Source organism: Gorilla gorilla, chromosome 3 (assembly GCF_029281585.2).
Source record: "Gorilla gorilla gorilla isolate KB3781 chromosome 3, NHGRI_mGorGor1-v2.1_pri, whole genome shotgun sequence".
Lineage (NCBI taxonomy): Eukaryota > Metazoa > Chordata > Mammalia > Primates > Hominidae > Gorilla > Gorilla gorilla.
Window position 1 is genome coordinate 13,355,614 of NC_073227.2, and position 13,431 is coordinate 13,369,044.

At 54.9% G+C, this 13,431-nt stretch overlaps 1 protein-coding gene across 11 annotated transcripts in view; it reads left to right on the plus strand.

The window, feature by feature from the left end:
- The window catches only part of ABLIM2 (actin binding LIM protein family member 2), a 202,508-nt gene that overhangs the window by 108,643 nt on the left and 80,434 nt on the right, over window positions 1–13,431 (plus strand). For all 11 annotated transcript variants that reach the window (XR_010133322.1, XR_010133320.1, XR_010133313.1 and 8 more), the window contains exon 9: window positions 5,455–5,532. Coding sequence is in view for 1 of the 11 variants with exons in the window: in XM_031010278.3 (XP_030866138.2) it covers window positions 5,455–5,532 (78 nt within the window). In the remaining 10 variants the exon portion in view is untranslated. The remainder of the gene's footprint in view (window positions 1–5,454; window positions 5,533–13,431) is intronic.

Consider the following 13,431-nt stretch of genomic DNA (forward strand, 5'->3'; position numbering starts at 1 on the left):
AGCACCTGGCCCCAGGCAAGGTTGCAGTAGGGAGGAGGGAGCACTCACTATTCTCTGCAGCCTGGAAGGTGGCCCTGATCGCATGGCTGCCCCTTCTGCACCATGGGGATGGGAGCTCTCCCAGGACAAGGACCTGTCCACGGAAAGAGTGAAACTGTAAAATACTGGAAGAGATTCATTCTGAGTCAAATATGAGTGACCATGACACAGCCCTTGTGTGACCCTGAGAACAGGCGCCCAAGGTATTGGGGTGCAGCTTGATTTTATACATGTCAGGAAGACATGAGACATCAATCAGAATACATGTAAGATTGACATTGGTTTGGTCCAGAAAGTGGGACAACTCAAAGCAGGAGCTTCCAAGTTATAGGTAGATTTTAAAACATTCTGACTGGCTGTGTGCAGTGGCTCACACCTGTAATCCCAGCACCTTGGGAGGCTGAGGTGGGTGGATCATTTGAGGTTAGGAGTTCGAGACCAGCCTGGCCAACATGGTGAAACCCGCTCTCTACCAAAAATACAAAACTTAGCCAGGCATGGTGGCACGTGCCTATAATCTCATCTATTCAGGTGGCTGAGGCACGAGAATCGCTTGAGGCGGGAGGCAGAGGTTGCAGTGAGTCAAGATCATGGCACTGCACTCCAGCCTGGGCAACAGAGTGAGACCCTGTCTCAAAAAAAATAAAATAAAATGTTCTGATTGGCAGTTGGTTGAAAGAGTTAATATCTGTAGAAAGGAATGTCTCTTTGTGGAGTGTAAGGTTTTGTCATGCAAATGAAGCTGCCAGGTAGCAGGCTTCAGAGAGAATAGACTGTAGATGTTTCTCATCAGACTTAAGGTCTGCGTTGATGTTAAATGCTGGTGAGCTTTTCCTGAATTCCAAAGGGAGGCGGGCATAGTGAGGCATGTCTGACCTCCGCTTCCCATCATGGCCTGAACCAGTCTTTCAGGTTAACTTTGGCGTGCCCTGGCCAAGTGGATAGAGTCCATTGAGATGGCTGGGGAGCCCCAGCATTTAATTTTTGGTTTACAGACAGCATGTCAGACATCCCTGGCATCTGGCCAGGGTGCTCAGCGGAGGTGAGAAGGATGTGGTCCTAGCTGCCCTGTCCCCAGTGCAAACGCCCCCGCCTCGGGCATTTGATCATATGGTCACTCAACACACAAGCCACAAAGCACCTACTGTGTGTGCTCTGGGATTGAGCACTGTGAACATAGAGGTGAATAAGACCTGAGGGGTCCCTGCCCACAAGGAGCCCCCTGTCTGGTGGGGGAGACAGACGTGGATGGGCAGCCTCCGATGTGCAGGATGCTCAGAGGCGCCATGACCGAGAGGGGCCCGGGCCCAGCTGGCAGTGGTCACAGGTGGCTTCCTGGAGCTGCAGCTGATGGTCCAGTCTGGTTCTGGCTCTGGGTGGTGTGTCTGAGGAACCAGTGATCTTCAGGGGACTGAATGTGGGTTTCAGGACCTTGGGGTGAGAAGGGGGTGGCCCTGTGTCTGTGGGTAGCCCAAGGTAAGCCCCAAGAACGGTGAAGGTAGCCACAGGGACAACTCAGCTCAGAGGGGTCCCTGCTCTGGCCAGGGGCTGGGTGACTTCAGTGGAGGAAGCCTGGACTGGCCAGGCTGGTCCTGTAGGTTGTGGGTTTCCAAGGTGGGTCTCCTTCGGAAAAGTTAAGACTGAGGCCTCAGTGGTGGCTACTGTGGGTGGGAGTCCAGGAGGAAGCTGGAGACTGTTGGGGCCATTGAGGAACGAGGAAGCAGGCTTGTGGAGACCAAACGCGGGGCTGTTCCGGCTGAATGGGAGCGAGACGGTCCCAGCAATTCTCCGCGGTGGCCAAGGGCGGTAGAGCGAGGCTTGGCATTGGAGTTCTGCTCTGCCTCCTCCCAGCTGTGTGACCTGGTGCAAGTCACTAGCCCTCTCTGAGCCTCAGCCCCTCGGCTTTCACATGGAGATGGGAGGGGTCAGACCATGTGACTCTAATGGCAGGCCTCCCCAGTGGCTGTTGAATGACAGCTGCCTCCCCGGGGCCAGGCAAAGCCAGTGGGGATTGGAGCCCGGTGAGCTCCCAGCCCTTCCGTCCCTGTGGGTCTGAACAGGGCGCTTGTACTGGGGCCTGGGAGAACATCTGGATATTGAGTTCCATTGCCAAGCACCTTTGTGCGATTGGAGTCGGGTAGGGAGAAAGTCAGAAAAAGCTCCAGCCTCCTCCCACTGGGGAAAATCAGGCCTACTCAGCTCCCTTCTGACTCGTCCCCACCCATCACAGAGCTGGGGACTGAGCCCAGAGAAGGGAATGAGGACAGTTACCTGCCTGCCCCACCTAGACCCCCTCAAACATGCAGAGAGCAAACCTGGCCCCTGGCCCCGTGCTGAAACCAGCCAACGCTCCCTCCCTCCCGTTTGTACCAAGGCACAGTTGGAGGCTGTGAAACATTCCTCGGGAGCCTGGGAGACTTTCCTGTGCTGCTGGTGGTGTGCTCGGCTTAAGGGAATCTTTCTTCTAAAACACCCAGTGTTCGTCTGCTTTGCAGAGAAGAGGGTTCTCTGTCAAGGTCATCTCCTGAGCCCACCTTGAGCTGAAATAATAGTGGGGAGAATTTTTCAGTGCTAAGCACCTCTCACATGCCTCATCCCTGATCTAATCCTCAGAAACGGAAAGCCCGTTCAGGGAGCTGTTGCCGGGGGATGGACGAGGATGCTGAGACTCAAAGGGTGTTTCAATGTATTCATATAAAATGTATGCAGCCATCATTTTGGCCTGTAAGACATTCGACCTGGCCCAGGAACAGTGGGAACAGCAGATCCTATGCCACATACCTCAGAACTAGCTGTCTACTTTGCAAACAGCAGGTGGTGTTGGGCCATCCTGGGCATGACTGAGGACCCAGCCCCTGCCAGCCTGCAGAAATCCGTGGTCCCAGGGGGCAGGCAGACCCCAGAGTTGATGCCCATCTGGTATGTAGCACCAGGGCTGAGGGAGGCACAAGGAAGCTGGGCAGGCCTCATAGAGGAGGAGGAGGAGGAGGAAGAGGCGGTGGCAGCGGCAGTTGCCAAGCTTAGGATATGAGGAGACACGGGGCATGGAGAGGACCTGGGCCGGTTGAGCGGAGGCGAGTGCAGAGGTGGCGGACAGGTGGTGGAGTGTCATGCCCACTCCCTCCTCTCCTTCCTTTCTAGATACAGAGTCAAGTTTGCACTCAGGGTTGCCCAGGCACCACCCGCATGCTGCACAGGGTTGTCCTCCTGCTGCTGCACGTGGCCCCACATCCGGAGCTGATGTTGCCCATCCTCGCTGGTGTGCGCTGAGTGTAGGAGGCGCTGACTGTCACCCACGCCAGCCGCTGCACGATGCCCAGCCTGAGTCAGGCAGCTGGGGCTTCCCCGATAAAGGCACCCAGCCTGGGTGGCCTGCACAGCAGAAACCCACCTTCCCACAGCTCTGGAGCCCAAAAGGCCAAGATCACGGGGTTAGCTGGGGTGGTTTCTCCCTCGTTGGCTCGTAGATGCTGCCTTCTCCCTGCGCCTCCACGTGGACTCCCTGTGTGTGTCTGTGTCCTGATCCCTGCTCGTAGAAACCCCAGGCATAACAGATTAGGGCCCATCCTAGTGACCTTTTAAAAACCCTGTCTCCAAATACAGCCACATTCTGAGGTCCTGGGGGTTAGGATTCAACCTACGAATGTGGACACAGATCGGCCCATCCACTGTGGTGCCTCCTGGGCTGCAGGCACCGCTGCATGGATGGACCCCTAAATGGGCAGGACAGAATTGTTGGGGGTGGCAAGAAAAGGGTCTACTCAGAAAATGAGAGGAGGGAGCTGCAGTGGGGGCTGTGGTCGGGGTGGGAAACCATCGAAGCAGCAGAGGACGTGGGGGCCGTGGGGAGACTGAGGGCTGAGCTCTTGGCTGCTGAGGGCTGGGGAGGCCTCTGTGGATATGGGCTTCTTTTGGACAGGGTGAATAGGAGGTGTGGGGAAGGCCAGGCAGGTGGCCCAGGAGTGAGGGCTGAACCAGGAGAGGGGTATGCAGCTCCAATGAGAGCTGAACCAGGAGAGGCCCCTGCCCTGCAGGTGGGGAGGGACAGCAGGTGCAGCCAGAGGTGTGGGGACCACAGAAGGAGTGTGTCCGCAGGGCTGGAAGGGGCTGAGGTGGGGGGAGAGGCAGGATAGTCACAAAAACCATCAGCCCAAGGGACACAGCGAGTGTGGTCCGGAAGGGAGGAGTGGCCCCAGACAGCAGCGAGCATGTAAGGAGGACACAGGTCCCAGGCGTGACAGCAGCAAAAAGGCCAGGACAAGCCCAGAGGTGCAGTGGGGAGAGTGGCTGCCAGGGGCCTCCGAACGGCCATTTCTAAGTTGTGTGTCAGGTGGGAGCAGGTGCTCTTTGAGCTGAGAAAAGCTTGGGGGGCCATGGAGGGTCAGAGGGCATGGAGGACAGAGCCGGGGGCCAAGCTAGAGAGGGTCTTCAGGGTGACCAAGATGGTCCCGTGTTCCCAGGAACCTGGGCCAGTGGACTAAGCTGCAGCGAGTCCCCATAATCCCGGTGGAAAATGACGCCTCTGAGCATAACCGGAGTTTGCAGAATGGCTTGGCCTGTGCATCACTCTGGTCTCATGTGGCCCACCATGTCTGCCTGATGCTAGCTTTTCAGTCATTCATCCAAGCCTGTGTGTTTATTCCAAGAATTCCTTCAGCCCCAACTTTATTTATTTATTTATTTATTTATTTATTTATTTATTCATTCATTCATTGAAATGGAGTCTCTCTCTGTCACCCAGGCTGAAGTGCAGTGGCGCGATCTTGGCTCACTGAGCATCGCCTCCCAGGTTTAAGCGATTCTCCTGCCTCAGCCTCCTGAGTAGCTGGGATTACAGGTGCTTGCCACCACACCCAGCTAATTTTTGTATTTTTAGTGGAGACAGGGTTTCACCATGTTGGTCAGACTGATCTCGAACTCCTGACCTCGTGATCCGCCCACCTCGGCCTCCCAGAGTGCTGGGATTATAGGCGTGAGCCGTCGTGCCCGGCCCAGCCCCAGCTTTAAAGAAACACCCCAGGCCGGGCGCGGTGGCTCACACCTGTAATCCCAGCACTTTGGGAGGCCGAGGCGGGCGGATCACGAGGTCAGGAGATCGAGACCAAGGTGAAACCCCGTCTCTACTAAAAATACAAAAAGTTAGCCGGGCGTAGTGGCGGGCGCCTGTAGTCCCAGCTACTCGGGAGGCTGAGGCAGGAGAATGGCGTGAACCCGGGAGGCGGAGCTTGCAGTGAGCCGAGATCGCGCCACTGCAGTCCAGCCTGGGTAACAGAGCGAGACTCCGTCTCAAAAAAAAAAAAAAAAGAAACACCCCAGTGCGCTGGCACGGCTGCTGGAGTGGAACTCCTGACAGTTGCCTCTGAAGGCCCCAAATGTTGGTACCTGCCTTCAATCTCTTCCTCTCTCCTTTCTCAGGAAACCAGAACTTCCTCAGAGAGCATCATTTCTGTCCCTGCTTCCAGCACCTCAGGGTCTCCGAGCCGTGTGATTTATGTAAGTCAGGGCCTTTTTATGGGGACGGCGGTGGGAGGGTGGAGAGAGAAGGGGGGCCCGGTGGCCGTGGCTGAGCCCACCCCTAAGAGAGTTCCCTGAGAACTATCATCTGGGGCCTGAGGTACGGCCATTGCTCTTGTCCCTGCTTCGGGGTGGAGTTTGGTACAGGCTTTATGAGTCTGAAACACAGACATGTTTGTTTGACCTGGCAATTCCCCTGGGAACCTGTCCGCAATTATCTGGTGACAAGAGCCACACAGTGGTGTGTACACAGCTGTTGTTTATAGTGGTGCAGACACGTCACATCAACAGCCAACAGTTGGGGCTTGCCAGACACCCAGGCGGGACCCTGCAGGGTTTGCAAATAACGGCCCAGATCTGTGTACATCAACACGCACACTTTCCCAGCGTGTTCCCTAAAAGAAGCAAGTTAAGGGTGATGTAAATTATGTGATCCCGTTTTCGTTAAAGAGAGAGAGAGAGAGAGACTGTGTATGTGTGTGTGTGTCTGTGCGCCTCATACGCTTCCATAATCACATACAAATATAAAAATGATTGAGAACATTTTAACAAGTTGTTACCAGAAATTTCCTCTGGGTGGTGGGATTCGAGATGGGAGATTATTGTATTTAATATTTAATATTGTATATTTAAATTTATATATGTATACATATGTATATGTAAATTTAATATTTAATATTGTATTTAATATTTGCTAATATTGCTCGTGTAAATACCAAAATTCCTTATCTAGGCGAGGACCCCCAGGTGCCAGGTGAGGGATGGCTTATGCGGTGGTGGCCAGGGGCCACCCGGGACTGCCATGTAGGCTGCCCCTGCACCAGAACCCAGCACTGGAATGGCTGGTGACTGGGACGAGCCCCTTCTCCCCTCCCCGTCCCCGCCAGGCCAGGACCTGGGTTCTTTATGCCTCAGCGGAGGCTGGATCCGCTGGGTTTCTAGGCTCCAGAACTTTGAGACAATTTATTGGATCCGCTCTCTGCTGTGCTTCTTTTTGACCCTCCTCTCTCATAGTGGTTGGACACACGGTCCTTCCTGACCTTAATCCTGACAGTGCCACTGAGGGGTGCACGAGTCCTCAGTTACCATGACGCACTGCTGGCCTGGAGGGTGAGTGGCACTGTGGCGCTTGGGATGTGCACTCCGAAGCTTAGGCGGGCGCATGAAGGCACCAGGTTGGCTGCGTGCCCTGGGCGAGGTGCCGCCCGCCTGGAGCCTCTGGGAGCGCCTCAGTAATCCACGGAGACCCCCAGGCACCTTCGGTCCAGGGCTCACTGAGGCGCTGCGTGGGTGGCAGTGAGCACAGCGCCTGCCCAGAAGAAGGCTGTGGGAAACGCTTGCTGCCATTACTGTTACCATCATCTGTGTCAGCCTCCTGGGGGCTTGAACAACAGAAATAAATTGTCTCAAAGTTCCAGAGCCTGGAAACCCAGGATCAAGGAGTCAGCAGGGTTGGTCTCCCCATCCCTGGTCCGCAGGCGGCCGTCCTCTCCTTGCATCCTCACGGGTCATCTGTGTGCATCCGGGTCCTGATTTCTTCCCATAAGGACACCAGGCAGATTGGATTGGACCCACCCTCACGGTCTGGTTTTAACTTGATGACCTCGGAGACACAGTTCAGTCCATAATACCATCATCATCCTCATGAATAATGATTACGACAATTATCATGTGAATGAGATCATGTTTGTGTAGGGGCACAAAGGTATGGTCTGTTTCCTCACCCGTTGAAAGGGTCACAGCTGACACCCCTATAACAAGACACAAGTTCACAAGAGAAAAGCATGACAGATGTATTTAATCGAAGTTTTAGGTGACACAGGAGCCTTCAGGGACGCGGGTCCAAAGACCCAGGGAGGACTGTCCTTTTTAGTTTTGGTTTTGAGACAAGGTCTGGCTCTGTCGCCCAGGCTGGAGTGCAGTGGTGAGATCATGGCTCATGGCAGCCTCAACCTCCCCGGGCTCAGGCGATCCTCCCACCTCAGCGTCCCGAGTAGCTGGGACTACAGGCATGCACCATCACACCTGGCTAATTTTTGTATTTTTTGTTGAGATGAGGTCTTTGTATGTTGCCCGGGCTGGTCTTGAACTCCTGGCCTGAAGCAATCCACCTGCCTCAGCCTCCCAAAGTGCTGGGATTATAGGTTTGAGTCATCACGCCCGGCCAACACTGTTCTTTTTTTGGGGGTTGGAGTTTCGCTCTTGTTGCCCAGGCCGGAGTGCCACGGCTCCATCTCAGCTCACTGCAACCTCCACCCCCTGGGTTCAAGCGATTCTCCTGCCTCAGCCTCTCAAGTAGCTAGGATTATAGACATGTGCCACCACGCCCAGCTAAGTTTGTATTTTTAGTAGAGACGGGGTTTCTCCATGTTGGTCAGGCTGGTCTCAAACTCCTGACCTCAGGTGATCCACTCGCCTGGCCTGCCACAGTGCTGGGGTTGCAGGCGTGAGCCGCTGTGCCTGGCCTATTTTTATGCTTAGATTGGATGATAACTGCGCGGCCATGTAGAAATACGATTGGACAAAAGGTGTGTGATCTGATGGGAACAGACTGAGTGGGGAAACAGCAGGGCCGTCTGCTCAGATGCTCCTTGGCCTCTCTGGGGAGTCCTTCTTCCTCCAGGTATAGGGCACAGGGGGTCTTAGGACCCACTCTCAGGCAAGCTAGGTCAGAGAATGGCTCCATGGCCAGGTTGTGCACAGAATGAGGGAAAGGTTAGACTCATGTTTCTAGGCTTCATGGCTGGCTTTGGGGAGGAGCTTCTAGTTTCTATGACCCGCCTTGGGGAAGAGGAACTCTGGTTGCTATGGCTCACTTCAGCAGGGGTAGGAAGAAAGAGGGTGAGAGACAGGAGGGCAGGAGGCGGTCAGAGAGACCCTGCTTCCGAGGCCTTCCACTCTCCCTTAGGTCAAAGTCCTTAGCACGCTGTGGCTCCATACTTTGGGGTATTGTTTTCTGAGCCCCAACATTTGCAAAGCACTTGGCATCCGGCTTGGTGCCTGCTAAGCGCTCATTCGTGGTAGCTGTTGCTGTTGTTGTTGTTGTTGCTGCTGTTGTTGTTGGAACCTGCACGACACATAGTAACTGCTCATTAAATATGAGTTTTTTTTTTTTTTTTGAAGTGGAGTCTCACTCTGTCGCCAGGCTGGAGTGCAGTGGCGCGATCTCAGCTCACTGCAAGCTCCGCCTCCCGGATTCACGCCATTCTCCTGCCTCAGCCTCCCGAGTAGCTGGGACAACAGGCACCCGCCACCACGCATGGCGAATTTTTTTTTGTATTTTCCAGTAGAGATGGGGTTTCACCGTGTTAGCCAGGATGGTCTCGATCTCCTGACCTCGTGATCCACCCACCTCGGCCTCCCAAAGTGCTGGGATTACAGGCGTGGGCCACCGTGCCCAGCCTCTTTTTTTTTTTTTTTTTTTTAAACAAACTGGCATTTGCAAGGAGCGTGGGATGGCAGTGACTGTGTGTGCATGCAGTGAGCAGTGACAGCGGCCTCTGTTGTCATGGTCCCACTTTCAAGGCCATGCAACACTTTCAAGGCAGAGCTGGGCTTGGAGCCCACAGGTCTCCGTGACTCCAAGGCTTAGGTTTTTTCCAAGAGACCCCGCTGCTCAGTGCTGTAAACAGCCGTGGTGGCTCCTTTCTTCTTGCATCAGGCAGTTACAAGCATGGGCGAGCACAAGCTCCCTGTGGAGCCCTGGGGAGCCAGCCACGATCAGGCCAGATGGCATCCCTGTTCTGGGTAGGGGAAGGGGCTCCCGTCCACAGGAGAGATCAGAGCAGACCCAAGTGCGGGTTTCAGGTGGGACGCCTGCCAAGGGATGTTGGTGGGCAAAGAATTTCTGCACCAGTGGGGCATGCACTTGACCCAGGTCAACTGCAGCCTGGTGCACTGTGTCTCAGCTTTGATGGACTTCCTGCTCGGCCAAGTAGGTGTGCTCACAATTCCAGTTTTAAACAGAAGGCCTCGAACAAATTAATCCAGTCTCCCGGCTCTTAGTTTGACACAAGGGAGAATGCGTGGGGTGCCATGCTGCTTCCTCTTGGCCTCAGAGCTGCCCAGGGACCTGCCATCAGTGTGCCCACGTCGCTGATGCCACTCTGAGATATGAGCTGACTTTGCGGCCTCTAAGTAATGGAGCCACAATGCAAGGACACGTGCTCCCAATTCTGACACGTGCTCCAAGCACCATGGTCGGCACCCAGCCTGGCTGCATCCCAGCCCTCCCAGGGGCCAGACAGGCCAGAAGCCTGAACAGCCCTGCTCTCTCTCCCACCTTGGGGTTGGTGCAACATGAGTGGGCACTGCACACGGTCCGGCTCTTCACCAAGATGATGTGATGTGGTGGGCAAGCCCTCCTTATCCCAGGGTTCTGCCCTGCTTTTCTTTTCTTTTCTTTTCTTTTCTTTTTTTTTTTTTTTTTTTTTGAAATGGAGTCTTGCTCTGTCGCCCAGGCTGGAGTGCAGTGGCACGATCTTGGCTCACTGCAACTTCTGCCTCCCGGGTTCAAGCGATTCTCCTGCCTCAGCCTCCCGAGTCTCTGAGATTACAGACGCCCACCACCGTGCCTGGCTAACTTTTGTATTTTTAGTAGAGACAGGGTCTCACCATGTTGGCCAGGCTGGTCTCAAACTCCTGGCCTCAGGTGACCCACCCACCTTGGCCTCCCCAAGTGCTGGGGGTACAGGTGTGAGCCACCGCGCCTGGCCACCCTGCTTTTCATCTCACCTCTGCTGGTGTCTGTCATCAACCTACTGTGCGCCTGGCCCCCTGCTCTGTGCTGAGCACCCCCACGGTCTCAGAAAGGGGCCGTTCCATGTCCCCGTCGGGTGCTTTGCAGGTTGCAGCTGCCCAGCCCTGCCTGCTGTGGGTGGTTGTCAAATGCAGCATCCCCTTCCTTCACCGTGAAGAAGAGACCGGCTCCCCCTGCCATTCACGTGCACAGGAATGCACCAGAATCCACCGAGTGGCTGCATCTCCTCCACGGACCGTGAGGGCTTGGCGGGCAGGGACTGGGCCTCATTCATCTTAGTTTCCAGGATAAAATGTGCACACAGTAGACCCTCCATAAACCATGGGGCTTTTGGACATCACCTATTTTACTGCTCTTTTCTTTCTTCCAAAAGCAATCTGCATTTATTTAAAAAAAAAAAAAAAAAACAGTAATCAGCACACCAGAGGAAATTAAAGCATTTACATCCTGCCAGCCACAGTGGCCCTGCCGATGCTTCTGAGATACGCTTCAGGTCTCGCTTCTGTGTGTGTGTAATTTTTATAACATGGGGTCACACTGAACATATTATTTTGTAACCTTTATTTCAACATGGCAATAGCGCAGAGTATAAAAGCAACGTTCTTCCATTCTGTGTTATCATTGACTGGGTTATATGGTAATGATACTGTTGTAAGTGGCCTTATTAGTGTGTATTATGCTGGGTGGAGTGTGGGAAGGAAGAAGGCGAAGAGGAAAAACTCTTTACACACACTCCAGAGGCCTTCCGCCAGTTAGAGAGTGCAGCCCGTTGTCATGGCAACCACCCAAGGACTTGGCATGGGGGGAAGTGGATCTGCAAGGCCACTTAGCAACCTGTCTGGGGGGTCGGGCAGGGGCTGTTGGCATCGTGCAGGCTGCCCTCTCTGACCCCTGCTGTGAGGGCTGGGTGGTTCAGGGAAGCCTGAGGAAGGCTGGGAGCTAACCCAGGGCAAGGCGGCCCCCTATGCTGTGGGGCTGGACAGGTGAATGCTGTGATCATCGCTGCTGGGAGGGGATGGAGGTGGGGAAGGGAGGATGCAAAACACACCCCACCAGGCATCTGGCTGAGAGTTCACCTGACTTTTGCAAATGCTTGATTGGCTTTTGTTCAATTCACAAGCCTGCTGTCAACCTCACAGCTGGGCAAGGGACTCAGTGATGAATCCTGGGCCTCTAGGAGCCACAGTCTTGAGGGGATAAGGGACAACTCAACAGATGAAGATCAACACTAACTTGTTGCGGGAGTGTGCGGAAGGAAGCCTCGAGGAGGGGCCTTCGCTGAGTCTGGAAGGACCAGAGGCAGAGCTTAGGGAAGAGGTGTGGGAAGGGCACATCCCAGAGAGGGAACAGCAGGTGCAAAGCCCCCAGGCTGTGAGTGACTGGAAGCTAAAAGGACTTGAGTGCCAAGTGGCATGGATAAGTGGGTAAACAAGTGCCAGAGTTCCAATTTCCCGGAAGGCAGAGGGGAGCTGCTGAAAATCCTGCAGGATCAGATCTCATGATTACAAATAGCTGGCTCGGGATTGGATCTCAGGTCTTTTGAACCCTGCCCCAGGCTCCAAAGGGGCAGCCAGAGGTCTGAGATGTCAGAACTTCTTTCTCTTCATGCATATCACAAATGTCAGGGTTCACCCCAAGACCCAACATCTCAGGAGAACCCTCAAGCCTGGTGATCAGGGAAGACTTCATGGAGGAGGTGGGCTGGAGGCTAACAGACCCTGAAGAATACAGGAAAGCTGGAGTAGGGGGCTGAACCTGGCACACCTGGGGACATGGGGAAGAGACAGCTTAGGGTGAAGCTGCCGGGAACAGGAAGGCCAAGTTTGGGGGCCATAATGAGGGCTTACATTGTCCAGCCGAAGAGGGGGCTCCCGGAGGGTTTGAGCTGAGACCACTGGGATGCATCTGGGCCTGAGAGGCGTTCCCCCCAGCAGTGAGGCCTGGAAAGGGGAGAGCTGTGGTGGGGAGCATGGGCTTTAGAGTCAGACAGCCAGGGTCATGTCCTGCCCTGCACCCTCCTGGCTCTGTGACTCTGGGCAAGTTACTCAACCTCTCTGGGCTCTGGCTTCTACACTGTGAAAAGGAGCTTCTGTGAGCACACCTTCGTGGCATCATTGTGTTTTGCGAGCAGATGATGGAGGGCTCAGCTCAGCGCATGTCTCGGGGTAGACAGCTCATCATGTCCAGAGGAGGCTGAGGCAGAATCAAGAAGCAGCAACAGGGATCTCCACCAGAGTCACCTGTGGCTGGAAAATGTCCCCGGCAGCTCCTGGGGAGCCCAGAGCCAGGGAGAAGGGGATAGGCAGGGGCAAGAGCACGTGCACAGTGCACAGTGGGGTACCGCGGAGGAAGGCTGGGCAGAATCAGAGCAGAGAGCAGCACACACCAGCTGGACCTCCCTGAGCAAACACAGGGGTTCTCCCAGCGTCCCGCATTCATTCAGCAAGGGCAGGAGCGCCACTGTGGGCCAGGGTAGGCCAGGGGTAGACAGGACAGAAGGGCCCCCGACCCTGCTGAGGGGTGTCCCAGCTGGCCTGTCAAATGCCAGGTGGTTTGCTGCAGGCAGCATGTGAATGTGTGTGAGTGCGTGTGGGCATGGCGGGCGGTGACTGTGAACTTGCTTGGTAGGGGTGGGGTGATTGTGTGCAAGTATGTGTGGGCAGGTGTGCATGCACGTTTGTGGGTGAATCTGGGTGTGCAGGTGTGTACCAGTGCGTGGGGGTGTGCTGGTTGTGTGTGAGTGAGCCATGGGCCTGGGGAGTGATTGCATGTGTGAACACGTGTCAGTGTGTGGGTGTGGGCACATGTGTGCTAGTATGTGGGAGTGGGCCGGGATGTGAGGGGGTGTCTATACTTCCACAGTCTCAGACAGGCATGTTCTCTGTGTGGGGGTATACACGCACATGTGTGTAGTGCATTGTGTGCCTGCATGTGTGTGCGTGTGTGTGCATGCATGTGCGTGTGTGTGTGCATGCATGTGCGCGTGTGTGTGCGTGTGTGTGCGTGCATGTGCATGTGTGTGCATGTGTGCGTATGTGTGTGCACATGTATGTGTAGGTATGTATCATCACCCTTTGTATCCATGCCTTCCACATCTGCAGATTCAACCAACCTCAGAT